Source organism: Gavialis gangeticus, unplaced genomic scaffold (genome assembly GCF_001723915.1).
Source record: "Gavialis gangeticus isolate Ggan-Ray unplaced genomic scaffold, GavGan_comp1, whole genome shotgun sequence".
Lineage (NCBI taxonomy): Eukaryota > Metazoa > Chordata > Crocodylia > Gavialidae > Gavialis > Gavialis gangeticus.
In genome coordinates, this window is record NW_017729031.1 from 111,496,566 (window position 1) to 111,524,172 (window position 27,607).

Sequence of the window (27,607 nt, forward strand, 5' to 3'; positions counted from 1 at the left end):
CCCACATATCTGAAAAAGGACTTTTTATTGTCCTTGATGCTCGAAGCAAGTTGGAGTTCAGTTGCAGCCTTGTGACAGAATGTGACAGTTCAGAGCAAGGAGAGAGAAACTATATTAACACTGCTATATCAAAAGTGAGATCTCATGTCTGCCAAAGGCAGGAGCTTAGTTAAGGAGACCATAGCCCCCCGCCCCCCCTCAACAAAGACAGTCTTCCTGCTCATGTTAAAGGGATCCTCCCTCAGCCAGCCATAACAGTGACAACTCCTAGTTCTGATATAACACTTATCAGTAGATCTCAAAGCACTTTATCAAGGAGGCCCACATCACAGAGATAAGTCCCTCTGAACTTGGTCTCTAGGCCACTAAAGTGTAATAACTCTTTTTTCACTCATACATATGGGCCCCTCCTCACCCTTGTCAATACAGCTAGTGGCCTGAAGCCACAATTCAGCACCAAATGCAATGTTCTTGGGTTGATCAAAATTTCAAACTGGGATTCACTAGGGATTTATTCCCTTGTAATTACCCCCCTCCCCCCACCCCTTTCTGTGATTCTTTTTTCCACACCCCAACCTTCAAACCCCGAGGACACTGAGGTCAGAGGTGGGCTGGCTACACACTAGTGCTGGCACTGTCTAATAATGGGCTCCCCTGAGCAGTGCAAACAGGGGATTTGACTTGAGAACTATGTTGGCCACACATGTCTGTAACAAATGGATTGGGGGAAATTGTGCACTTATGCTTAGCATGGATCTTATGAACAAATCCCTCTCCAGTGTCAGTGAAAGGAACAGTTTTCCCCATTCCCAGGCTGAAAGGCATGCTGTTAATAGGAGATATTGTTTACATTGCAGGGGATGGGAAAGTGAACTTCTTGGACTTCCTGACCATTATTAGTGACACCAAGCGCTTCATCCAGGCTGTAGGTGAGCGAGACAAACCCTGCAAAATTAATGAAACTGGCCATCAGCTTCCTGCCTATGCTAGCTCAGGGCAAGAAATCATGGAACAATTTGAAATTAACAGAACATCAGTGTCTGAGGTTCCCTGAAAAATGTGCACATGGACAACTCCCTGGGGTAGGAACAGCTATACAGCTTTTCCAAGTCCTCATCAGTCCAGCTCAGGGGAGGAGGAAGCTGCTACACTCCTGCCTATGAATCCAAAGGCACAAAGAAAAGAGGAGGCCCTAATACCACTGCTATGACTGCTAGGTGGATTAGGAGGAAGCACAATGAAGAGGCAGTATGATCACAATTGAGATCATCAGGGTGCATGTGGTTAATCAGAGCTGGGCTCAGTATATAAAATACCAAGGGCCAAATCCTGCCTCTTCCAAGGCAGGATGCAGAAATAATGGAAGACAATGCTTCCCTTGGGAGACGGGAAAGCTCAGTGAGAAGTATCCTTTTCTAAAAACACAGCTAGCATTCACAGCAGTGCTTCCAGCTGGGGATACATGCACCTGCACCACACTCTCCTCAGACAAAACTGTTCTGGAGGTCACTGGTGATCTCAGTGCTGGCTTGGATCCTTACTGCCTGGGATCATCAAAGGTAGGAGCTGGCTTGGTAGACTGAATGCTCTGACCCTTATGCCTCTCCCACAGCTCCTGAGAAAGGCAATCTGGACAGCTTCAATTCAGTTGATGCCACAGGAATCTTGCTGTTTGAAGTCCTGTCAAAGCTGATGGAAAAGCCAGCTTTGTCCAGGAGGACCATGCTTGAGATTGTCAAGTGAGTGGGTAAAAGTTCCCTCAAGATCTGGAGAGAGGGTGATTTCTAGTGTCATACCTATGCCCCATACAGCTCTATCCACCTTTCAGGCCTTTCTGGAAACAGAAAAAGGATACCTGCTCTATTTTTCCCTCCTTTGCTGGACATCTTTTACGGAGTAAGGTGGGAATGAGACTCCTCAAGGGCACCGCTGTCTTGTCCAATAACATCTTTTCTTTTCTAGTTACTACAGAAACAAGTTCCTGGACTGCACTAGCAAGAAAGCTTGGATGGTCATGGACAGCTTTATATGTCATAATAAAAGGCTCCACAAACTCAAAAAACACCAGGCTCAACAAAAAGGTGCTGCATCCCCCACACCTGCCTTTGCAAAGGTTGCCCACATCCCAGTCATGAACAACAAGGAGCTGCAAAGCTGTGTTGAAACCCTCAGAGGTAAGGACTGCTCAAAGCTCAGTCACTTCTGTTATGTACCTGAACAGGGCTTTACTGGCAATGCCAAAGAGGCTAGGTCCAATCTCACAGCTATTCAAATAGTGAAGTAAAGGTGATGTCTTCTTCCCCTGCCTGACTCAAAGTCCACTGGTATGGCCATGCTAACCTTTTCCTCTCCAGTTTCTCCATATACTGACCTCATTGTTTGCCTTTACTCTGGGGCACTAATCACTGATCGGGGAACTAATTGTGCCCTTCAGCCATGACCCCAGCAATACTTAAGCCTTGTAGGTGTTATTCAGTCCTTGTTCATAGCCTTCTGGCTCACCAGTTTCTGCAGCTCAGGCTCTGTCCAGTCTGTCTAGGCTTCAGACCCCTCAGCTTTAGCCCACTTTTCTCTGGTAGTAGTCTTTAGTCCTGGCCCACTAGTTCTGGTCTGGCTTTCTGGCCTCAGCGTATCCCTCTCCCAGCCCCTGACCCTCACAGAGTTAACAATTTCAGCAGGCTCTGCGGCACTCTGCTGTGCTGCTTCCAAACCACCCGTTTTCAACCACTCTGGTCAAACTGATTCTTAACGAAAATATAACCCCACTAAATAAAAACAAGCATGGACCAAAATCTTAACTCTTCCAGGCACACTCACCAACAAGAGGGAGGCTCCCTTGCCCTTCCTGCACAGTGATTCCCTTCTGCCTTGGGACAAGCCTATATATTGGCCAGCTTGTCCCCTATCAGTCAGCTGACCCCTGCTGCTCAGCCTTGGCCCAAGGGTTTCCATTATTCCAGCTAGAGCCTTATCACTCTCAGCCAATTCTATAAGCAGTGGTCTACGGTCCTGAGTTAGTTGCTTGTCATTAAGCAGTCTTGGTACTGGTTGTAGTTCACTTCTGGTCAGGAGTGGAGCCTCCATGAAGCTCACTGCCTGGCAGTCTGTCCTTTCCAGAAGCTGGCAGCTCTGCTACCCAAGCAGCTGCTCTCCCAAAACTGCCTACTACTGTAAGTACTACACTTTTCTTGCCCTTGCAGTCTACAGACCAGAGATTCCTTTCCAGTTGGTCTTGGGGATCTGAGCTCCTAATCTCTTTTTGCTGCTACATTCTCCCGTTTTGAGTCGCTGCCCCTCTGGCCACAAAACTGCTATTCTTAAAGGGGCCTCATAGATTTTGCTGACCCTTCAGCCCTTTTACAGTAATAGGACCCGGATCCCTTGTTACAGGGAGGTCTTTCCTTAAACTCCATCAGGCTGTGAATGAAGCCCTTGGTTAGCAAAAATTTTTCACAATTAGCAGTTGGTAAACCCACTCAAAGTATCCACCTGTACCCAAAATAACCACTGTTAACACTCACATATCAAGATGTGTGAATAATGGAAGGGAGCATAATCATATATTTCAAGTGCAGGACACTGGATTCTTTTCTAGGTTGTGACACAGACTCACTGTGATCTCAGGCATGTCATTTCACCCCAAATTTTCAGAACCAACTACTGAATTGGCTTTCCCAACCACAGGCGACTTATCCAGTCAGGATCTGAATCAGAAACAGAGTTGGGACACTCTTCTAAGTTCCACCAACATGGAGCACTACCATTGTTAGGTTTGCCTCTTCTTTAACTGGGTGAAAAATAAATGGCAGTCTCTCCAAAATACCATTCATTGGCAGTGCCAAACAGAACACTATATCAAGCAAGAACGCCAAGGTGCTAAAGAGTGATAACAGTTTGCAGAAGTGTATAGTATTGCCATGTACAAGTCCAAGACCTGACTCTATTAGACCATTCTGTTCTTCCAGGCTTGAGTCAGACCTAGACCTGAAGTCCAGGGAACCAGATTTCTTCACACTGCTATGCAGGTGTCTGGGCAGGGCAGCAATGAATATATATAGCTGGGGGCTTTTTCTGAAAAGTCACAATAAGATGTTATAAGAAGAGGCTGCACAAACAGTCCAGTCAGCTCTATGAGAACCAGTGACTTTGTAATGTCATTTGCGTCCAATCTGCATCAGTAAATCCAGCTGTTTTGAAATGACACCCTTGATAATGCCACTTTCAATACAGAGTGTAGGGTCTGCACTCATGCTGTTTGCGCCCTTGTCCTGTACAGTAACACAAATGTTTGAATGGGGTTAAAGGGAACAACAACCTTACTAGCTAGACTGGGTCCAAGTCAAACTGTGGCAAAAAAGAATTTTAATCTAAGGAATTGCACTATCACTCCATTAAGGTCTACAGCAGTAATTCTCCACCAGGGTGCCACTGTAGCTTTGGGTGCTGCAAGATAGGAAAAGTGTCAATATAGGAAGCTGTAGTGTCAAAAACATTCCCAAGCTGTTTGCCCCTCAAGAATTGCTCTATTACTGTCAAAAAACAAGCAATAGATAAGAGCTGACATTTTCCAGGGGGTGCCTCAAGGCTTACCAGGGGTGACTTGAGTTTATAAAGGTTGAGAACTGCCACTCTAAAGCAGGGCTGCCCAACTTCAAAGTGGCTGCAGACTGCTGGCCTCCCAGCCATGCCACACAAGCTGCACACCCCCAGGGCTATATGTCACACAGGTCCCATGCTGTGCTACACGAGTCTCTCCGACTACCCGCACCACCTTGTATTGGGGCTGACATGTCACATAAGCCTTCCCTCCCCCATCACACCATGAGCACCCAAAGCACCACATGAGCACAAGCCCCGAAACATTACTTGAGCCTCCGCCATGCCCATGGCCCCGATGCATGGACATGCCACCCCATGTGGGCCCCCTGCATGCACAGATGTGATGTGCGCTGCAGTCTCGCCATGTGGCTCTCACCTGCTGCATGGCAAATGATTCCCACTGCACCATGGTGGTGCAGGTGCCAAATGCGGTCCCCAACAGCCCTCTGACCATGGGCTCCTGCAGCCCCATGGGCCACACCACCCTACTCTGCCCTACTTCCAAGATTGAGGGCAGGCAGTGGAAGCTGAAGGAGGATGGGGGAGTTCAGGGGCTCCAGCATCAATGCAGGATCGCAAAGGGGAGCAGTGCCTGGACCAGGAGCCCAGGGACTGCAGCTTAATCCCTTGGGGTGGGTATACCCATGTGCAGGGCCGTGCAGTTTGTGGCACCACAAACCACTTTATGGTGCCACAAGCCACACATGGGGAACATGAAAACATGTACCGTGCTGCAAACTTGCAACGTGGTGGAAAATTTGCTACTGAGAAATCCCGGTAGCAAAAAAACCCACCAGAATAAAATGTGGTACAATGCATGCAAAACAAGTGTGTGCCAGAACAAATGGAGACCAGGCCATCCAAAGCAATGTTCTGGCTGTTGGCCAAGCCTCCATGCTGCCCCTGCTGCTCCAGCACACCACCAGGTAAAACTGCTGAGGCCAGCACAGGTACTGGACCCAGCCTCCCCGACCCCTATCCAGGACTATTTGCTGCATGCCAAAACTCACATGCAGAGGAATGTGATGGGGTACAAAGCAGCAGGTACAAATTTGTGCTGCCACTATTTGTGCCTCTGCAAGTGCACACCCCTGCACATGGGGACCCGCCCTTGGGGACAGCATGCACCCCATAGGCTGCTAGTTGGAGAGCCCTGGTTTAAAACAATCAGATTAGCCAAGCCAGCCCTAAATAATGTTTAGCTCCTCTTTGTGGCAAATCAAAGTAAAGCAGCTTGCAGGCTAAAAAGACTATCTGTTTAGTTCTTACGATGACTCATTGATTAAGACATTTTCAGAAGCGTTCTCTAATTTGTGGTACCTCTGTTTATGAATTCCTAACTTTACACATAGAGAGGCCTGATTATTTAGGAGAGCTAAGAACCCCCAACTTGCTTTGGCTTCAGAGGGAATAGTAGGGGTTCAGATGCCCCTGAAAATTAGGCCCTGAGGTCTCTAGTGGTGTACCCCAACTCAGATATTACTGACCCGTCTGCCTGAGCCTAGATGGCTTATTAGCCTGGCCTGCTGAAGACAGGCCATTTTTTGTAGCCAGCAGCACACAAGTGACATAGCTACAATTACATCTAGCCATCTTTGACACATTAGCCCAAATGACTACATAACTGTGTACAGCTGGGTTGGCATGGGGCAGCCTTTATCGAAAAGCTTGAACCAACATTTCTAGTACCATTGCAAGCTGGCTTGTCTGCTCTGCCAGTACACACTTCTGTCTTAAGGAGAGCAAGGTACAAAGAGAGGAGGAAGGTGAGCAGTAGGGACCTCAGGACTTGCACAGTTCAGAGTTGGTTGGACTGGTCATAAAGTAAGAAGAACTAAGAGCTAAACAGCAGACAGCAGTGCTCAGTTACTAACGCCCAGTCCTTTTCTTCCTTTTGTTAGCAAGTACTTCCACTTCAAACAGCCCTTATGCACAAGTACCCATCTTCCCATTGCTTCCCAATCGAGATGGCGTGACAAAGACCAGGCCAAAAAAAGACTTGCAAAAGCTGGAGATGCAGAGGAGGAAAAAAAGGATACCATCCTTTGAGAACCACTTCTTTCATAAAAGAAACTGGGTGCATGAGGTGAGCAGAAGCAGTTTAACTATGGAATGACCTCCGAGGCACAAGAACAAGTCTGAATCCTTGTGGCACAGATACATTCCCACTGAAATCTGTGCTGCCAACATGCCTGGCATGCAACTGGCATGTAGGCACCTGAGACCTATTGCAAGGTGATATGGAAGGTGGTGTAACTTAGATTCTGTTAGGCTCAGACGATCAGATTTTCAAAGGAGCCTTAGACGTCTTCGAAAATCCTAGCCACATTCTTTTAGACATCCCTACTTGTATCTAAAGGTCTACATTAGTGCATCTTATCTAGGGAGCTGGCAGCTCATGGAAGCGGCAGTAGGTTGGGGGCTGCTTTAACACACTCTCTTACAAACTTCCCATTTTTCTCACCAACTTTAGAATGCATTACACTTTGTGAGCCAGATTCAGTGATATGAAACAGGAGTGAGTCTGTCTACAGAAGCCTATAGCAATGTGGTAGACAACTAAATGTACTGAAGAGGAATCAAATTACACGAGTTTAGCTTCCCTTTAAATTTTTTAGACTCATTTCTGAAGGAGGTAACTAGAAAAATGCTATCTGGTTCCCTGTAAGAGAAAGCCCCTGTGTCCCAGAGCTGTTTTTGCAGTTATTCAATTCATACTCATTAGTACAAGAGCACAGTGGCAGAGCCCTTAAGAGGGCTTCTGGTAAATCCAGAAATGTGAGGAAGAGTCTTTCTCCAAGCTTAGTGCTGACCCATCAGGCATCTCTGAGTGAGAAGCTGGTCATCAAGCAGAACCAAAGATGGCCAGACATGAGGCTGACCACACCACTCCCATGAATTCTCTTCACTATATACACTAATATGTCTTCATCATGCTCATCTATAAAGAGTTACCTTAGCTTTAAACAGACCTTGGATACTCTATAGTTTAATGTGTGTTTAATGCAATGGACTTACTGGACATGTCTACATGTGCGCTTTAATGCACATTAGCCAATTTTAAAATATCACAAAAAGTACATTTTTACTAATGGGCATTAAAATAGGCTAATACACCTTTTTCTAGTACCTTACAATGGAGGTACTAAATATAACGCACATTAGCAAAAGTATATTAATGAACATGTAGATACACCAAGCATGGCTGTAAGTCCATTCAAGATTAACATGTCATGGAGCATCTTTGTGGTTTGCACACCTGGCATTCACCAGAGCCAAAGTGGCTGGAATTGCTCTCCCCTTTACAAGGCCAAAAAGCCTCTAGGTGACTGTTCCACATAACAATAGTAGCTCCTCTTATAGGGAACCAGAGTCTTACTTGCTCCTATACTTCTTAAATTACTAAACTGGATAGGGTTAGGCTCCCTCCCTAGCAGCCTGAAGGCAAAATAACAGAATCATAGAAAATTAGGGTTAGAAGAAACCTCAGGAGGTCATCTAATTTAACCACCTGTAGGACCATCCCTAACTACATCATCCCAGCAAACGCTTGATCTAGCTGGGTCTTGAAAACCTCCAGAGACAGAGATTTCACAACCTCTCTGGGTAAACCTGTTTTACTACCCTCCTAGTGAGAAAGTTTTCCCAGTCTCCTCTTCCCCAGACTAAATAAGCCCGGTTTCTTCAGCCTCTCCTGATAAGTCATGTGCCCTAGCCCCATTTGGATTTTCATTGCCCTCCACTGGACTCTCTATTTCTCTACATCCTTTCTGTAGTGGGGGGCCCAAAACTGGACAAGGCAATCCAGATGTGGCTTCACCAGTGCTGAATAGGGGAAAATAATCACTCCCCTCAATCTGCTGGCAACATTCATACTAATGCAGCCCAGTATGCCATTAGCCTTCTTTGCAACAAGGACACACTGTTGGCTCATACTCAGCTTATGGGCCAATGTAACCCCCAGGTTCCTTTCTACAGACCTGCAGCTTAGCCAGTTGGTCCCCAGTCTGTACTGGTGCATGGGATTGTTCCATCCTAAGTGCAGGACTTCTCACTTGTCTTAACTGAACCTCATGAGATTTCTTTTGGTCCAATCCTCCAACTTGTCAAGGTCGCTCTGAATCCTAGGCCTACCCTCCAGTGTATCTAGTACTCCCACCCACTTGGTGTCATCTACAAACTTGCTGAGGGTACACTTCATCTCATCTTCCAGGTCAAAGATACTGAACAAAACAGGTGCCAGGACCAACCCCTGGGGCACTGCACTTCATTCTAGCTGACAACTAGACATCAAGCCATCGATTACTATACTTTGAGCCTGACAATCCAGCTAGTTTTTATCCACCTTACAGTCCATTCATCCAACCTATATTTCCTTGGCTTGCTTGCAAGAATGTTGTGGGACACTGTATCTAAAGCCTTGCTGAAGAGAAGGTATATCACGTCCACTGCTCTTCCCACATCCAGAGAGCCAGATATCTTGTCATAGAAGGCAATCAGGTTGGTCAGGAATGATTTGCCCTTGGTGAATCCAGGCTGACCGTTTCTAGTCACCTTCTTCTCCTCCAAGTACTTAGAAATGGATTTCTTGAAGACCTGTTGCACAATTTTTCCAGGGACTGTGGTGAAGCTAACTGGTCTGTAATTCCCCTCTAGATCCTCCTCCTCGTTCTTAAATATGAGCACTATAATTGCTGTTTTCAAATCATCCCAGACCTCTTCTGATTGCCACAAGTTTTCAAAAAGGATGGCCAGTGAGCTGTTTGTTGGTGAGAAAAACAGAAAGTCTGTATGCAGTCACATCAACCAACTCCCTCAGTTCTTTCGGGTGCATCACATCCAGCCCCATGGACCTGTACATGTCCAGCTTTTTCTAAATAGTCCCTAACTGGTTCTTTTACCACTGTTGGCTGGTCACCTTCTCCCCATACTGTGCTGCCAGGTGCAATAGTCTGGGAGCTGACCTTGCTTGCGAAGACAATGGTAAAAAAGGCATTGAGTACTTCAGGCTTTTCCAAGTCATCTGTCACTAGGTTGCCTCCCTCATTCAGTAAGGGACCCACACCTTTCCCTGATCTTCCTTTTGTTGCTAACATACTTGTCAAAACCCTTATTCTTCATGTCCCTCACTAGCTGCAACTCCAGTTTTGCTTTGGCCTTCCTGATTTCATTCCTGCATGCAAAGCAATACTCTTATATTCCTCCCTAATCATTTGCCCATTTCCACTTTTTGCAAGCTTCCTTTTTGTGTTTTAACTCACTAAAGAGTTCTCTGCTAAGCCAAGCTGGTCTTCTACCATACTTGCTAATCTTCCTGCACATCAAGTTGGTTCATTCCTGTGCCCTCAGTAAGGTTTCTTTAAAATACAACCAGCTCTCCTGGACTCCTTTCCTCCTCAATCTGGCCTCCCAGGGGATCCTGCCCAACAGTTCCCTGAGCAAGTTGAAGTCTGCTTTTCTGAAGTCTAGGGTCCCTAATCTGCTGCTCTCCTACCTTACTTTCCTCAGGATCCTGATCTGCATCATCTTATGGTCACTGCTCCCAGAAGATTCTGGGAGAAAACATGGCAAAGCTGCCTCTGCAGCTGTCTGGGTGGGATATCTGGAGGAATAAGCGTTTCTCTAAATGCTGGAAAAGAGAACAGCCCTAGGCTCTTCAGGTCCCAATCTCAGCATCAAGTAACTGAGGCCATACAATAGTGAAGGAATGAACTTGAGTTCCTGAAAGCTTGTCCTCTCAATATAAATCTTATTTAGTTAGTCATAAAGATGCATATCTTCCCTGCCTTCTGACTATCTTCAGACTAACACAGCTAACCACCTCTCTCTCAGACCATACAGGCCATTCCACAAGCATATCTAATTCTCTATTCTCCCCTACAATATTAACCCAAACTGTTTTTTATGGGAACCCCTGGCTATGTTTAATAACACAGAATAATACTTTCAGAGCCACCAGTCTATGTTTTATTAAAAGTATTTCTGGCATACATCAGCACTGAAAGTGCTTAGGGCCAAATCCTATCTTGATTATTCCAGTGTAAATTGAAAGCAACTCCACTGACTTCAGTAGAATCAGTCTGAATTGACACCAGTGTAATTGAGAACATGCTTGCCAAGATAGGACTAGTCAAATTTCATGCTTCAAGTAAGGATTTCCCCAAATACACAACAATAAACAATTGCCTAGGTGCACTGGAGAGGGCTTTGTTGTCCCTAAAAGCATTAGGACCAAAAGCAGATAAACACCTACTTCTGTTTTTTTTTTAATTAGGCAACTGTTTTCAAACCTCCTGATGACTTCCAAGAACGGCGAACCTCCCTTAGTCTAAGCCCTCAGTTGCTGAACAAGGAACGCTGGTTGACTATAGAAAACTTGAATGAGATACGAACAAATGTGAGTATAAAACCAAACACTTCTCCTGAGGACTTCCAGCACCCCTTGCCTTTTCAATCTATGCCTGATGAGCACCATGCTGTGGGCCCTCCTTCCCCATGTGGGATTTTCAGAACCAGCTAGGCTCAGGCTCCTGCAAGGACTCTTTAATTCAGCAGTCTCTTCTTCTATGCACTGGCTAGCTCTAGGGATTGGGGGTAGGCCATGGCATCCCTTTTGCCTCTAGTGTGCTGGTTTCAATCCAGATAAAGGAGATTATTCATTCAGGAAGCCAGAAGTGGGACACCTTGTCTCTCACTAGTGGGGTACTGGAATGAATACCAACAGATCTGTCCCAGCATCCACCTAAGGGTGTCCTTTTGACAAAGTGAAATGTGTAAATGTGTGTGGGGGGAAGTAACCCTGCACATGTTGAAAGAACGCTGCCAAACTGCTGCTGTTGCTGCAAGGAATTGTGTACAACCAGTCAGATGTTAGGGGGTTAACAGAGCAGCAACAGGCTGCTTTTCTCCCTGCTGCAGAGGTTGGGTGTTCAAACTGCTGGCAAGACATTTGTCTTCTTCTTTCCACCTTCTGAAAAAAGTATGTGCGTCTTATGTCAGGGGGAAGGAGCAAGGGAGAGGTAAGGTGAATAAAATGTGAATAAATGCGGTGTTGCAGCCTCTTTCAATTTCCATCTTTTCTCTGTAGGTGAAGCAGGTAACTGATACGTACAGGCAAGGGATAGCACTCCAGGAGAGGAACAGGATATTGAAACTGTGGCAGAAAGTACATGGCAGACAGACTGGGTTAGAGGCAGGAACCGAGAGCTTCTATCACACTTTCTCCACCTACTCCTGGTCATGGAACATCTGCCAGGAACTGGTGACACCCAGTGACCTTCGAAAGTATGATAACAAACTGTACCACAGGCAGCACTCCTCAGCCTCCTCCACAGACGTTGACATTAAGGATGGGAAAGGAAGAGGAAAGCAATGAGAAAGAAATGACCAGGCAGCCACATCTTAACATTGCTGTTGCCTCCTCTGTCTCTCACACACATGTTCACCACCCTCAATTTTCTGTACATGTCTTGGGCTGTTAAGCTTGCAGCCCTGGAGGCTGGGAAAGGGAAAGTATCCCCTTTGGATACTAACAAGCACAAATGACGGGTGCCCCTGGAGGCTGGGGGCAGGCACGGTGACTACCTGCAGGTGGCCGAAGCGGTGGGGTGGCAAGCACTGACCAGCGGTTGGGGACCACCCGCAGACACCGCCAGCAGCGACAGCCAGCAGCAATCAGATGCTGCTGGTGGTGTCAGTGGTGGGGGGTGGTGAGTAGTGACTGCTTGCAGGTGCTGTTGGCAGCGCTTGTCAGGGGGTGCACCCCCTATGCCTCACCAATGCTGCCAAGTACGGTAAATCAGAAGTGGCACTTGGCTTTCCGCTGCCCACCTCGGTTCCTTCTCTACAGCCAGCTCCAAGCATAGGAGCCTCAGTGCTGGGGGCTGGAGGCGCCAGGCATCCTGTTGCTCCGCCTCGCAGGCTGCTTTGGGCTCGTTCCCCTCCGCGGCGCGGTGCGGCATAGATTTCCCGCTGCGCGAGACGGGCAGAGCTGCGCAGCGGAGCTGGTGTCTGGCGCGGCCACGCGTCCTGATCTCGGGATCCCGCTGCCCTAAGCGCGGCGCATCCCGGCTCCTTCCCGCTCACGTGCGGCCCGCACCTCATCAGCAGCAGCCGCCGGCTCTGGGGACGCCCCAGACCGGGAGGTGGGGACGAACCCGGCTCTAAGACTGCAGCTGCCTTGTAACAGGCGGGCCGGCCCCCTCCTTCCGCGCCTGCCCCGACTCCGGGCGGGGCCTGGGGGAGGAGCCAGCAGCGGCTGCCACGTGCCTGGGGCCCCACCCCCTCCCTTCCGGTTCCCCTTTCTCTTTCTCTTCTCTGGCCCCACCCCGCCCCCGGCCACGTGACCCCGCGGCGGTAGCAGCCAACGCACGTCTCGCCCGGGGGGGGGGCGTGGGGAAATTGCGCTAGTTTCCGGTTCCGGGTCCTGCGGGCCGGCATGGCGGCGCCCTGCGGGCCGGAGGGGACTGCGGGGAAGAGGCAACGGTTCGGGACCCGCCTCCTGACCGATCCGAGTCACCTCTTCCAGCACAACGCCTGGTGAGCGCGCTGCCTTTGCCCTGGGCCGGGCTGACAGACACGAGCGGAGAGGCCTGTTTGTTGGGCGCCCCCTAGGCTGGGGCGGGGAAGGGGCGCGCCAGGTGTCACCATCGAGCCGGTGGGTGGGCAGGCAGGCAGGCAGGCTAGGATCCCTGGGACCCCGCCCCTGGGGGGCACGTGATCCTCTCCTTAGGGGCGCGCGCATAGGTGGGCGGGCCCCGCCCCCAGAGGAGCCGCGCGTGACTCTGGCCCACGCCCGTTTCCCATGTTTTTCTGCAGTGAACAGAAAACTTGGATCCCCGCGTGATACTGGGAATTCAGGACAAATGCTATCTGGTAGTCACAGCCTGGGGCGGGGTCTTGAAATTCCCATTTCAGGGCTGTCCTACCTAATTAGGAACAAGTGGTCACCTTAGTTGGTGACACTAGGTGACCATGCAGGCATTGAGCCCACCCAGGGCCCTTGCTCAGGACTGAGGCACTCCTGTGCTGCAGGGGTACGATAGTGAGGACTGGCTCTTTGGGTTCGATACCAGTCACAGAGGGCTCAGTGATGGAGCTCTGGCTTGTGGCGATCTCGGTGCCCATTGTAGTCCAGGACTATTTGGTCTTGGGATGTCCAGCGCTGAAGTCCTACAGCATTTTTGTAAAGGGCTGAGATATTGAGCTCAATGTCCTTCCTGGGTTTTATTTTCTGCTGTTAATGTTCTTACTCCCAAATTCCTCGCCTTTTTTTCCCCATCAAATGCATTGTTCTTCACCCTGAACTGTTGTTTGTCACAGCAAATAAATAGTTGTAGAGCATTTAAAATAATTGGTGCTTTTAGGATGTTTTTGATGTTTCAAGTGCCCTGGCAGCTGATGCATGAACTATCTAGGGATCATGTCAGTAGGACATCAAAACTACTCTAAAGTGAATGCTGTTGAACAGTACAAGCATCTCTTGGGAACAGTGGGAGGCTCTGGGGTTTGTTTTGTTATTTTCCAGAAATGTTAAGTGTCCACAAAGTGTCCACTAAGGTGGACTTAGTGGGAACTGTAGGTACCTGGTACTTTTAAAAAAACATGGACTGAAATTAATACCTTTCAACTTAGCTTTAAACCTGCTGAGTTCCATCCCAGACCTGCCTAAGTTTTGGTGGTGGGCAAAGTAATTTCTGTATGTAGTTTATATATTGCTTAGTAATGCAGCTAGGAATTATTTGATATCAAAGATACCTTTTAAAAGTAAATCCACAATACTTCTTTCTGATGAAATAAAGGGACTCCTAGGAAACTATCATTTTGGTTTTTTAAGTCATAGTTAAATGTAAATATTTTTTTAAATCCATGCTGAAGCCAGAATAGCCCATATCTTCATGTTTCAAAGTTCTTAATTCAAAAGCAACCAAGCAAGCAAATATGGCCCATTTAATGCTTGCCCAGCTTTATATACGCATCAGAGCAGTTAGTACAGGGGTGGGCAATTATTTTGGGCAGAGGCCACTTTTGACGAGCTGTTGAGGGTTGCATGGGTAGCCCCACTCCTTGACAGGTGCCTCGCCCCTGGTCATCTTATGACTGGAAGTCCCTCCCCCTAAACCCTGACCTTTGCTACCAGAAGTCCCTCCCCTTACCCATGGGAATACTCCTTTCAGCAAGGGGTTTTGCCATCTCAGAACCAGAAAAATACTAAATTATGTTCTAAAAAGTGAACATCCACAACATTCATTAATTTGATTTCAAAAACTGTGTTTTCCTGATTTACATACATTTGCAGTGCACAGTAACTTAAAATGAAGTCTTACTCTTGTATATTGTTGGGGTATAGGTATAGATATGTGGGATGCAGAAGCGTGTGGGTGGATGTGTGGGGAGTATGGGTATGGGGTTCATGGCGGGGAGGGTGGCTGAGGTGTAGGAGCCGGGGGGTTGGGTTCTGCATGTATGGCAGTGTGTAGGGGGGTGCATGTGGGACACCCTATGAACCTGCGCACACTGTGCCTACACGCGCGCACACATGTACCAGCATGGTCGTGTGCTCCTGGTCCAGTGATGCATTTGGGAGCCGCATGATGCTGGAGCAGGGCGGGGGCAGGAAGCAGGGAAAGGGGTGGGGTAAGGTGGGGTGGGTCTGGGCTGCTGGGTCCTGCTGTAGGTTCCCCCTGGGTCCTACTGCCCCTGTCATCTTTGACAGGCAGCAAGGAACAAATAAATACTAATTTACTAAATTTTTAAGGGGCCCTGTGGGCCAGATACAATGGCCTGGCGGGCCATATTTTGCCCACCCCTGAGTTAGTGTGCTCTTAATGCCTTAAAGCTTCCCTGTTCACTGGTGTTATCTTAAGCACGATGGTTTTCAATCTGTGGTCCACGGGTCCCTAAAAGTCTTCAGACTGCCACAAGGCTCAGAAAAAGATTGCTATAATCAGTCAAAAGTATGTGAATACCCACACTTAGAATTCAGAGGCATCCATACCTCCATTTGGGGGTCCAAATTTCCAAAGGGGTCCACACTTACATTCAAAATGTTTTAGGGGTTTGCAGATGAAAAGAGATTGAAAGCCACTGCTCTAGCCTATTGAAATGCATACTGTTTAACATTAAATCTCTGTATGATATTACCATGCCATTTTCTTGAGGTTATCCAATAAACATCAAAGTTTTGGGGGCTCTTGGTCCAAATACCCAGTGGAAAAACCTATTTTGGTGTCTGCATAGATGGCAGAAGTTTCATCTTATGCTTTTCCAGCCAGCTGCTATGCTGTGGATCTGATTAAAAAAATAATACAATTTTAATATATGACAGAGTCCAGTCAATCCTTAGTACTCCTGTCTTGTCCACAAGGAGGCCTGATGATGTCAAATGCGATGGTAATTTTATATTGTGGAGTTCCATCCATTGAAACTGGATGTTTTTACAAAAACAGTGTAGAACCAGGATCTGCAACAAGTGATAAATGATAGATTACTACTGAGCAGGCCCGTATTTCAGCTGGTGACCTTTTTAAAAAAAAAAAAAAAAAGCTTTATTGCACCTCAGTGAGCCATCTCATGCTCCCTTTGTTGACTAATTAAGGATATTTCTCTCACTTTGCTTGGTGTTGAAATGTTTTCACATAGCTTGTGGCTTTCTCTATTTTTGGTTTAGCTTAACTTTCCTGGCCTGGTAGCTCATCTGATTTTTCCCAACAGGGATAATGTAGAGTGGTCCGAGGAGCAAGAAGCCAGTGCAAGGAGAAAAGTTCAAGAGAATAGCATTCAGTTCGTGCCACCAGATAAACAAGGTACTTATAAATTAAGCTCTTGTTTTTAAAAACCTTGACTTGGCAATAGAACCACTGACAATTCTAGCTGAAAACACAGCTTAATTTATTTTCAGAAAAATTCATCCAAGTGCACATTATCAAGTGCCCAAAGCTAAAAAGCTACTGGTCTTAATACATCCCTCCCAGACGTATTTCAGACTTGTCTGGTATCTTAGTTCATTAGATATTAGAGGTAGATCTACACCAGGGTAGATTGTATTTAAATTAAACTTAATTTAAATCATGACTTAAATCATTTGCCAGGAAGTGTCAATTTAATAATTGTTTTCTGCAAAAAGTGCATTCTTGTTGTTTGATATCCTTTATTCATTTAACTTCTTGAAATTTTGGTCTTTTAGGGAAAAGTAGGGGCTTGGCTCTGTGTACACAAACTTGCAGAGAGACAATAGGGATGATGGGTAGGGAATCGGGTCTGTTCTCTCTCATCTCCATATACTGCTGTTAACAAGGATGTTATCTCTGGAGACACAAATCCATAGTTTGAGAGCTGAAACTAAGCATCACAGAGATACTTAATGGAATCTTCTAGACCAGGGATGGGCAATTATTTTGGGTGGAGGGCCACTTACAGAGTTTTTGCAAGCTGTTGAGGGCTGCATGGGTAGCCCCACCCCTTGGCAGGTGTCTCGCCCACTGGTTGCAATTTTTGGATCTGAAGTCTTGCCCCCTAACCTCTGACCTTTGTCACCGGAAGTCCCTCCCCTTGACCCCGGAAGTACTCCTTTGGGGAAGACAGTTTGCTGTCTTGGGGGGGGGGGGAATTATATACTACAAATCAAACACCCATAATAATATCTTTTAATTTAATTCAAAAAAATATTTTTCCCTGGATTTGTGTGCGTTTATGCTGTATGTGTAGAAGTGATTGTATAATAACTCAAAATGCAGTCTTACTCTTGTATCTTGTGTGGGATGTGCAGGGGTATGGGGGAGGTTGTGGGGATGTGTGGGTATGGTATTTATGGGGTGTGTGATTGTGTGTGGGGGAGGGTGTGTCCATGAAGTTTGCAGGAAGGGTTTGAGGGTAGGTGGGGTGTACATGGGAGCCCCCTGCACGCAGCCCCTTGAGCTGATCAGCACCCGCCCCACAACAGCCCAGAGCTCAAGTGCTCTGCAGCACGTCCCCACCACTGACAACACCACGCAGCCACAGTGCACTCTGTATTGCCCAGCTGTGGCATGTCCTGCTGCCCTGGGCATGCAGCAGTAGCGGCAGGGACCAGTGCACGCAGCTGAGATGCTGCACGCCCCATGCCAGCTTTGAGCTCGCCTGTCCAGGCTGAGCAGCAGCGGCAGCTGAGCAGAAACTGCTGCTCAGTGCATGGGAAAGTGGCCCCTCCCCCCTTACCTGCGAGCTGCCTGTGACTGCTGTACACTGTCACTGCTGCCGCACTGGGCAGCCCAGAGGTGGCGGTGACAGAGCTATAGGGTGGTGCAGCACATGCTTCAGGCCCAAAACTGCCCAGCAAGGATGAGAGGCCACTGTCCCCCATGCCAAGCAGCAGTTTCTACCCAGTTGCTGCTGCTCAGCCTGGACAGGCGAGTCCAGAGCTGGCACTGAGGCCCAAACTCAGCAGTGGCAGCGCAGGAGAGAAACTGCTGCTCAGCATGGAGGCCAAATGCTCCCCCGCCCCTTCTGCTGCCAGCACTTCCTGGTGCAGCCACTTGGTGCCTGCACGGGGCTGCCCTGCATCTGCTCTGTGCTATCACCGCTGCCGCATGGGGCAGCCCAGAGACAGCAGTGATGTCACGGAGACCCAGAGCAGCCCCACACAGGCTATGAGCAGCTGCACCAGAAAATGCCGGCTGCAGGTAGGGGAGGGGCCACGTCCCCCCACGCTGAGCAGCAGTTTGTCCCGTGCTGCCGCAGCTCAGCCCAGGTGGGTGACTGCAAGGTCAGGGCTGCACGCACTCGTCTCTGCCTATACCTCCGGGCTGGGGAGGGAGTGACTGGGAGCGAACAAGTGCATGGAAGCCCAGCAACAGCTGGACAGGAGCTCGGGGCCTGCGCCAGTGTCCCGGGGACAGTGCTGGCAGGGCCCAGAGTGGGGCAGCAGGAGCACGGGATCCCAGCCAGTAGGGGCTCATGGAGTACGGCCAGTTCCCCTCCCTGTCTACTGGTGCAGCCCAGCCCAGCTCCGTAGATCCCTGCCAGCCCGCACCCCATGCTCCTGCCACCCTGCTCTGGGCCCTAATGGTGCTGGCCCCTGGATACCTGCGTGGGCCCTGTGCTCCTGCACGCCCACTCACTTCCACTTCCCCCTGCCCCCCACCACCATTTTCACCACTTCCCTGCCTGCCTGCTGGCCACTCCTGCACCACATGGCTCCCAGCTGCACAGCCACAGTGACAGGACTTGACAGGAGCTGGTCGGCCCCGAGGACTGGGATAATCACCCGTGGTCCTCCCCTGCCTCCCCCTGATCCCCACTTTCTTACCTGAATTTCCTGCTCTGGTGCAGGCCAACACAAACAGCCCCATGGTCACAGGCCCGAAGCCTCTGCTAAGCAGAGGCTTCTGGTTGGAGTGGTGGGGCAGGGTGAGCCTTGCTGCTGCTCGTCCTGCCTGCTATGGCTTCCCCTGGCTCCAGCTTCCCCAGGCTCTTGTCATCTTTGACAGGCAGCCAGGGGCAAATAAATACTTATTTTCTACATTTTAGGGATTCCACTAGCCATATTTTGCCCACACCTGTTCTAGACTGAGCACTAAGTCCCATTGGGTAGAGTGGTTTTCTTTAATCTTTACTAATCTATAGAGGAGCCTCTGGGAACCCCATAAAAATGAGCCCCAAATGTAGTCCATGGCCCAGTGTGACCTATTTATAAAAACTTTTCTAAAAGATTACATGAATATATAGTCACAAATAGTATATAATATCAAGTTATGATCCCTAGTCCATGTTGATAACTTTGAGCTTTAACGGATCTTAAACCTATAAAAGGTAGTTTAAATTTATTTTTTTAAAAGCATCTTAACAAAAAGGGGGGGAGATTAAATAAAAAAAACTTTTTTTTTAAATCACTGATTTTTATCCACCTTGGTCTACACAGTCAAAGAGCTGTGCTAAGAAGCCTTGCTGTAAACCATGCCCTGACGATGCCATAAAAGTCGCACCCTAAAGGATTTTAATGCAGCTGGTTTAGTGTAGCATTGGGCACATGTCAGTAAACCTCTCCAGTGGGTGACAGGAACTGATTGACTCTCAGTTCTTTAGAAAAGCTGGAAAAAAGTATAGAGAAACCAGTAGGCTCTATGGTTTCTAGAGCAGAGCAGGTGCAAATGGCAAGAAAAACATCTCTTACAAAATAACCTTGAGTGTATGCATATGGCACTTTGTCTCTAACCTGTTCTCTTCCCACTGTTTGCTGCTCACCTTCTCCCCAAACTGTGCTGCCTGGTGCAGTAGTCTGGGAGCTGACCTTGCCTTTGAAGGCTGAAGTGAAGAAGCCATTGAGCATTTCAGCCATTTCTGCATCCTCTGTCACAAGATTGCCTCCCCACATCAGTAAGGGACCCACACTTTCCCTCTTCCTCTTGCTACCAATATACTTGTAGAAACCCTTTTTGTTACCCTTCGCATCCCTTGCTGACTGCAACTCCAATTGTGCTTTGGCCTTCCTAACTTCATCCCTGCATGCCTGAGCAATGCTCTTATACACCTCCCTATTTATTTTTTCAAGTTTCCACTTGTTGTAAGCTTCTTTTTTGTGACTTAGTTTACTGAAGAGTTCCCTGCTGAACCAAGCTGGTCTTCTGCCATACTTGCTAGTCTTCCTATGCATCAGGATGGTTTGTTCCTGCACTCTCAGTAAAGCTTCTTTAAAGTATAGGCAGCTCTCCTGAACTCTTCTGTCCCTCAGACTGGCTTCCCAGGGGATCCTGCCCATGACTTCCCTTAGTGAGTCAAAGTCTGCTTTTGGTGAAGTCCAGGGTCCTTACTCTGCTGCTCTCCTTCCTTCCTTTCCTCAGGATCCTGAACTCGATCATCTTGTGGTCAATGCTGCCCAAGTTGCCATCCACTACTGTATTCCCCACAAATTCTTCCCTGTTTGTGAGCAGCAGGTCAAGAAGACCATGGCTCCTAGTTGGCCGCACCAGCACTTGCACCAGGAAGTTGTCCCCAGTGCTCTCCAAAAACCTCCTGGATTGCCTGTGCACTGCTGTGTTGCCCTCCCAGCAGATGCCAGGGTGATTGAAGTCCCCCATGAGAACCAGGGCCAGTGACTGAGAAACTCCCACTAGCAGTTTGAAGAAAGCCTCATCCACCACTTCCTCCTGGTCTGGTGATCTATAGCAGACACCCACCACAACATCCCCCTTGTTGCTCTCCCCTCTGACCCTAACCCGGGGACAGGCTATCTCCAGTTTCATACTGGAGCTCTAAGCAATCATATGGCTCTTCTACATAAAGTGCAACTCCTCCTCCTCTTCTCCCTGCCTGTCCTTCTTAAACAGTTTATACCCATCCATGACAGTGCTTCAGTCATGTGAGCTATCCCACCAAGTCTCTGTTATTCCAGTCATGTCATAGCTGCTTGACTGTGTGAGGACTTCCAGTTTTTCCTGCTTGTTTCCCAGGCTCCATGCATTTGTGTACAGACACCTGAGGTAACTAGTCGATTGCCCTGATTTCTCAGGAAGTATGAGAACATCTTCCCTGTTGTCACCTCCTGCTTGCTGTTCCTTTAGGTCACCTGCTTCCCCACTTACCTCACTGGGCTTTACTCTCCATCCCCCAGTGATCCTAGTTTAAAGCCCTCCTCACTGGGTTAGCGAGCCTGTCTGCAAAGATGCTCTTCCCTCTTTGTCAGGTGGATCCCATCTATTCCCAGCAATCCTTCTCCCTGGAAGAACATCCCATGGTTGAAGAAGCCAAATCCTGCTGGCAACACTGCCTGCATGGCCAGGTATTGATGTGCTCAGGGTGTCCCCTTTCCCACTCCCTGGTCTGTCCATACCTGAGGTGGGTGAGCACAGCCCTTGCTATCATGGCTGTTTCTCCAGGATTTGCACACCAGCAACTGGGGCCATATGCCCTCATGACCCCTCCCACTTGTCCCAGGAGCAGAGGGGTGAGCCAGCCTGAAAAACACAGCCCACATCCCTCAGCTGTTGCCTCCTATGGCAGAGATGCTGCTTGGAGCATGGGGGTGACTAGTGCAGAGCCCGGCAGGGGACAGGAGCAGGAGTGCCTGGAGGAGCAGCTGCTACGCAATGTTAGCACTGTTAGGTCTGCAAACAGCTAGCCTTGATTCATAAGATGAACCCAGAGATTTTTGAATAGTAATCCATAGCATCAAATACCTTCTGCCCTGTTGTGGTCTGAGTTCTTTGCAACAGAAGTATTGCTGTATTATTTTTCCAATACTCAAAAAAACAAGAGAAAGCTAAGAGATGACATTTTGAGTCTAAAAAGGTTGAGAACCACTGGTCTAAAGTTTCAAAAGTACTCAGCACCCAGGAGTTTCCATTGTATTGAGCTCATTTGAAAATCTGAAACATACTAGAGGACATCCATGAAGGGAAATCTGTCAATGTACATTTTCTGAATTCTGCTTGATATTAGGAAGTTGCCGTATCATTGAATACCTTGGTGTATAAGAATGAGTGCTGTGTGATATACCTCCTAGATGAGGAGCAATAGAGGTTCATTATCATTTGATGGTTCCCATTTAAATTTGGAAGCACCTGGAAACAAAAGAAGGGTCAAAGCTAAAGGAAACTCATCCAGCCAGGTTTTTTCAGAAGAAGCAGTGACTAGAAAAATAGAAAGTTCCCAAGGTATAGAACAAAGAAGAAACTGGGTAATAAAAGTGAAGGAGTCTTAAGAGGTTTGAGAGAAATAAAGGACTTGCAGACCTCAGACAAAAGAGACTATTTCCTCTTTGGGGTGGGGGAGGGAGAGGGGCAGGTTTCTTTACTGAAGGCTCAGACAGAGAGGAGGAGGATAAGGATTAACAGAGAGACAGGTACTTCAAATTTCTGGAGCAGACACCATGAGCAGGGATAGAGAGAGGATCCTGCTTAGAAGACTGTGATATAAACCTAACGATTATTGGCTTGGAGCATCCCTTTAAAATTCATGCTTGCTTCAACTGTCATGTGTCCTTGAAGAGATTAATGGAAAACCCAGAGAACCTATAAGGCTGAAACTCTGGGAAAAGCTATACTGAGGAAATGTAGTGCATCGGACCTGGTCTTAAGAGCCTAAAGTACCTGGGTTACTCAAATATAAGATGATCCTGATTATAAGATGATGACCCCCCGAATTAGATTAGATATGGAAAACTGATAAATTTGTTATAATTTACAGGTATATAATCTAATTACAGTAAAAGCTGTGCTATCCGGCACCTTTATAAGCCGGCATTTTCTATTAACCGGCATGTCAGCTTGTAAGGGAAAAGCAAAACCGAAAGTGCCCACCGTGACCCTTCCAGTTTCTCTGAGCCCTCACAGCCCAGGGCAGAGCAGCCTGCACTGCCGAGCCCCCGTAGCCCCAGGGTACAGCAGCTTGCATGGGGCCTGCCTCCCTGTTCCTTGAGGCCCGCAGGAGAGGCAGTGATGCAGTGGGAGAGGCAGCGGCCCAAACAGGCAAAGACACCTGTTCAAGCCGCTTGGTTAACCGGCATATTTTGTTATCCCCGCCCCCGCATTCCCATGGATGCCAGATAACAAAGCTTTTACTGTATTGGAGTTTTGCCTTGAATTTGTCCCCTTCCCCCAACCACAGCAGGGGAAGTATATCTGGGGAGGCCAGTGCTTTGCTCTCTTCTCCCCCTCCCCCTCCCAACTTTTTCCCTGGCAGCCCCTTCCTTTCTCCTTACTCTCAGACCCTGAACTCCCTGAGCACATAGAAGTGAAGAGAAGGTTAGAAGACAATAACCTTGAAATTAAGCATGGCTGTTGCAATTTGTATATAGTACTCATACACTTAGTCCATCCAGAATTAATACATTATCTTTTTGTGAAACTGCTGGAAGTTTTAACACAGGTACTCCATAAACACACTTTTGAGCCGCGTTTTGGCACCTACTTATATGTAGTACAAACTATCCATAATATTAGTTCAAAGCCACTCTCTTAAAAGTTTATATTTTAAATCATGAGTACTTACAGTACAGAGTTATACAGTGCAGACAGGCTGTTTGTCACTGGAGCTGCAGTATATTGTGAAGCAGATGGGACTTTGCAGGTTGCTTTAAAGGAAGGGGTAAGCTGCATTCATGTATAAACTAGCTGTGGACATAGAAGTAGCATGACTTTCTGTCCTCCTCCTGGAAGCTAATAATTCATTGATTAAGATGATTGTACTCAGGATCCTGAGGAAAGGAAGGAAGGAGAACAGCAGAGTAAGGACCCTGGGCTTCAGAAATCAGACTTTGACTTTCTCAGGGCACTGATGGGCAGGCTCCTGTGAGAGGCCAGGCTGAGGGGGGAAAGTAGTCCAGGAGAGCTGGTTGTACTTTAAAGAAACCTTACCAAGGGTGCAAGAACAAACCATGCTGATGTGCAGGAAGATGAGCAAGTATGGCAGAAGACCAACTTGGTTTTGCAGGGAACTCTTCAGTGAGCTACAACACAAAAAGGAAGCTTACAAGAAATAACTAGGGAGGAATATAAGAGTATTACTTGGCATGCTGGAGTGAAATCAGGAAAGCCAAAGCAAAACTGGAGTTGCAGCTAGCAAGGGACATGAAGGGTAAGGGTTTCTACAAGTATGTCAGCAGCAAGAGGAAGATCAGGGAAATGTGGGTCACTTACTGACTGGGGGAAGCAATTTAGTGATAGGTGAGGCAGAAAAGGCTGAAGTACTCAATGCCTTTTTTACCTCAGTCTTCATAGACAAGATCAGGTCCCAGACTACTTGCATCTAGCAGCACAGTTTGGGGAGAAGGTGAGCAGCCAACAGTGGCAAAAGAACAGGTTAGGAACTATTTAGAAGTCAGTGGGGCCTGATGCAATGTACCTGAGGGAGTTAGCCAGTGTGATTGTAGAGGCACTGACTGTTATCTTTGAAAACTCGTGGTGATCAGGATTGGTCCTGGACAATTGGAAAAGGGCAAATACAGTGCCCATCTTTAAGAAGGGGAAGATCATGGGGAGCTACAAGCCAGCCAGCCTCATCTCAGTCCCTGGGAAAGTCATGGAGCAGATTCTGAAGGAATCCATTTCTAGGTACTTGGAGAAGAAGGTGGTTAGGAACAGTCGGCATGGATTCACCAAGGGCAAGTCATGCCTCACTGACCTGCTTGTCTTGTGTGGCAGAATGACAGGCTTTGTGGATGCAGGCAGACCTTGACTTTAGCAAGGCTTTTGCTACAGTCTCCCACAACCTTCTCACAAGCAAGCTAAGGAAATATATGGGTTGGATGAATGGGCTGTAAGGTGGGTAGGAAACTGGCTGGATTGTCAGGCTCAAAGGGTAGTAATCAATGGCTCAATGTTTAGTTGGCAACAGGTCTCAAGTAGTGTGCCCCAGGGATTGGAATATGGGATAGAGTGCACTCCCAGCAAGTTTACAGATGACACCAAGCTGGGGGAATTAATAGATACACTGGAGGGTAGGGCTAGGATTCAGAGGGACCTAGGCAATTTGAAGGATTGAACCAAAAGAAATCTCATGAGGTTCAATAAGGACAAATGCAAAGTCCTGCACTTAGGGTGGAACAATCCCATGCACTAGTACAGGCTGAGGACTGACTAGCTAAACAGTAACTCCTCAGAAAAGGCCCTGGAGGTAACAGTGAAAAATTAGCTTAATATGGGCCAATAGTGTGCCCTTGTTGCAAGCAACGCTAACAGCATGCTGTGCTGCATTAGTAGGAGCATTGTCAACAGATCAAGGGAGGTGATTATTTTTTTCTCTTTGGCACTGGTGAGGCCACATCTGGAGTACTATGTCCAGTTTTGAGCCCCGGCTACAGAAAATATGTGAAGAAATTGGAGAGAGTCCAGTGCAAGACATTGAAAATGGTTGGAGGACTGGGGCACATGAGTGAAGTGGAGGGATCTGGGCTTATTTAGTCTAGAGAAGACAAGACTGAGGGATGGTTTAATAATAGTCTTTAACTACCTGAAGAGTGGTTCCAAAGATTCATAGATTGTAGAGTCGGAAGGGACCACAAAGGATCATCGTGTCCAACCCGCTGCCCCAGCAGGAAAGAGGACTGAGGTCAGATGACCCAGCCAGGTGACTGTCAAGCCTCCTCTTGAAGACCTCCAAGTTAGGTGATAGTACCACCTGTCTTGGAAGCCCATTCCAGATTCTGGCCACCCTTACTGCAAAAAATTTCTTCCTAATGTCTAACCTAAATCTGCTCTCCGCTAGTTTACACCCATTATTCCTAGTTACTCCTAGGGGCACTCTGGTAAATAGTGCATCTCCAATTCCCTGTTGTCCACTGGATATTTTTCCCACCCTTCGCTGGATGGTGAACTCTACCAAGCGATGGTCAAGAGCATAAAACTAAGCTGTCCTCAGTGGTGGAAGATGCAGAACAAGGAGCAATGGTCTCAAGTTGCAACAAGGGAAGTTTAGGTTAGATATGAGCAAAAATTTCTCTCTAGGAGGGTAGCAAAGTAGTAGAAACAGGCTACCCAGAGAGGGTGTGAAATCTCCATCCTTAGACATTATTACATCCCAGTGAGACAAAGCCTTGGCTGGGATGATATAGTTGGAGATGGTCCTGCTTTGAGCAGGGTTTTGGAGTAGGTAACCTCCTGAGATCCCTTCCAACCCTAGTTTTTTATGATTGGCTCCAGGGAATCTCATCCCGTACACTTCCCACCCCTTTCCTCTCTGGACAGTTATTTTTGCTTGGGGACAGATTTAATCCAAGAGGTTTCTCTGGAGCCTGCAGTGGGGATTGTAGGCTGGACCTTGAGGGAGAGCAGAACAGCTGGAGCTTCTTACCCCAGAAAAGAGCTTTTCCAGAAATCCATTTCATGCCTCAATGTCCCCATGTGTTAGAATGATGACTAAACAAGCTATTTTTAAGATGTCTGATCTTGGGGCAGGAATTATTGGAGGGATTCTTCAGATTTCTGTTGTGTAGGAAACCAGACTAGAAGATTACTATAGGCCATTGTAAACTTAGTCTGTTTTCTGAGTGGTACTTGTCAGCTGTCCTTGATTTCTTGCGCTTTGTTACTACTAATACTTTTTGTACTACTTAAACGGAAGCTGTTAGTGTTTTAGATGCATTAGGCCACAAACCATCTCTTTGAGGTAGTTAAAGCTTATAGAGAGCTGCCGCACATCTGGAGTAGCACATAGCAGCTGTTCAGTATAATAAAGCAAAACTGCACGACAGGGCAGGGGAGGAATCATCAGGATGTAAATAACTGAGTTTGAATCTTGATGAGATATCTACTATTAGCATCTTGTACTTGTACAGGTATACTGGTGGGATCACTCACCAGTAAGGATTAGGACCTTGTATTTTATCATCTGAAAGATGACACTTCCAGTTCTAGCAGGACTGTGTCCCTGCTGTGACACTGAGGAAGGCAACCAGTGATCAAATGAACAATACCACTTTCTCTGGCACATGAGTATTCCTTGAATCTTTCTCATGCAAGTACCGTATTTACTCAAATAGAAGACAAGGCTTTTCCCACAATCAAAATGGTGCAGAAGGCCCCTCATCTTGCATTCCCATACAAAGTCGAACAGGGCTGCTACAGCTTTGACTCTAGCTCTCAGCCTGGGTCAGGGATAGTCAGACCCACAATAACCTACTGCCCCCCACCCCTCTACTTCCCCTCTGCAGCTTCTGCCCCCCTTCTCCCCCACCTCCCTTACTGCCAGGCATCACTTGGCTCGCAGCTGTTGGGATCTCTGTCATACATGGAGCACATAGAAACTACTTCCCCTGCTGAGCCACTCAATAGTTCCAACCCTGCAGGCAAAGACTGAGCAGCATCTGACAGCAAATGTGGGAGGAGGAAAGCCAGAAAGGAGAATAGGGGAAGGAAGGGGCAGAGGTTGGGAGGGTTTGCGGGGGGAAGGCAGAGACTGGGGAAGTGGGGGTAAGGGCAGAGGTGTTGGGGGTGGGGTGCAGGTGGCAGGCATGCAGGGAGGCTACAGAAGGAAGAGGTGGGTGGGGCAGAGGGCAAGGGGGCCACCTGACATCCCTGCACTGCCCCCCCCCCCCCAG

The 27,607-nt window shown here is 47.8% G+C and overlaps 2 protein-coding genes across 2 annotated transcripts in view; both read left to right on the forward strand.

The window, feature by feature from the left end:
• EFCAB3 (EF-hand calcium binding domain 3) overlaps positions 1-12,151 on the forward strand; it is a 65,188-nt gene extending 53,037 nt beyond the window's left edge. The window contains exons 13-18 of the mRNA XM_019522919.1: positions 771-929; positions 1,613-1,739; positions 1,963-2,174; positions 6,501-6,685; positions 10,874-10,996; positions 11,687-12,151. Of these exons, the coding sequence (XP_019378464.1) occupies positions 771-929; positions 1,613-1,739; positions 1,963-2,174; positions 6,501-6,685; positions 10,874-10,996; positions 11,687-11,974 (1,094 nt within the window). The 3' untranslated portion in view covers positions 11,975-12,151. The remainder of the gene's footprint in view (positions 1-770; positions 930-1,612; positions 1,740-1,962; positions 2,175-6,500; positions 6,686-10,873; positions 10,997-11,686) is intronic.
• Positions 12,152-13,002: 851 nt separating this feature from the next.
• The window catches only part of METTL2A (methyltransferase like 2A), a 31,696-nt gene continuing 17,091 nt past the window's right edge, over positions 13,003-27,607 (forward strand). The window contains exons 1-2 of the mRNA XM_019523586.1: positions 13,003-13,137; positions 16,312-16,403. Of these exons, the coding sequence (XP_019379131.1) occupies positions 13,037-13,137; positions 16,312-16,403 (193 nt within the window). The 5' untranslated portion in view covers positions 13,003-13,036. The remainder of the gene's footprint in view (positions 13,138-16,311; positions 16,404-27,607) is intronic.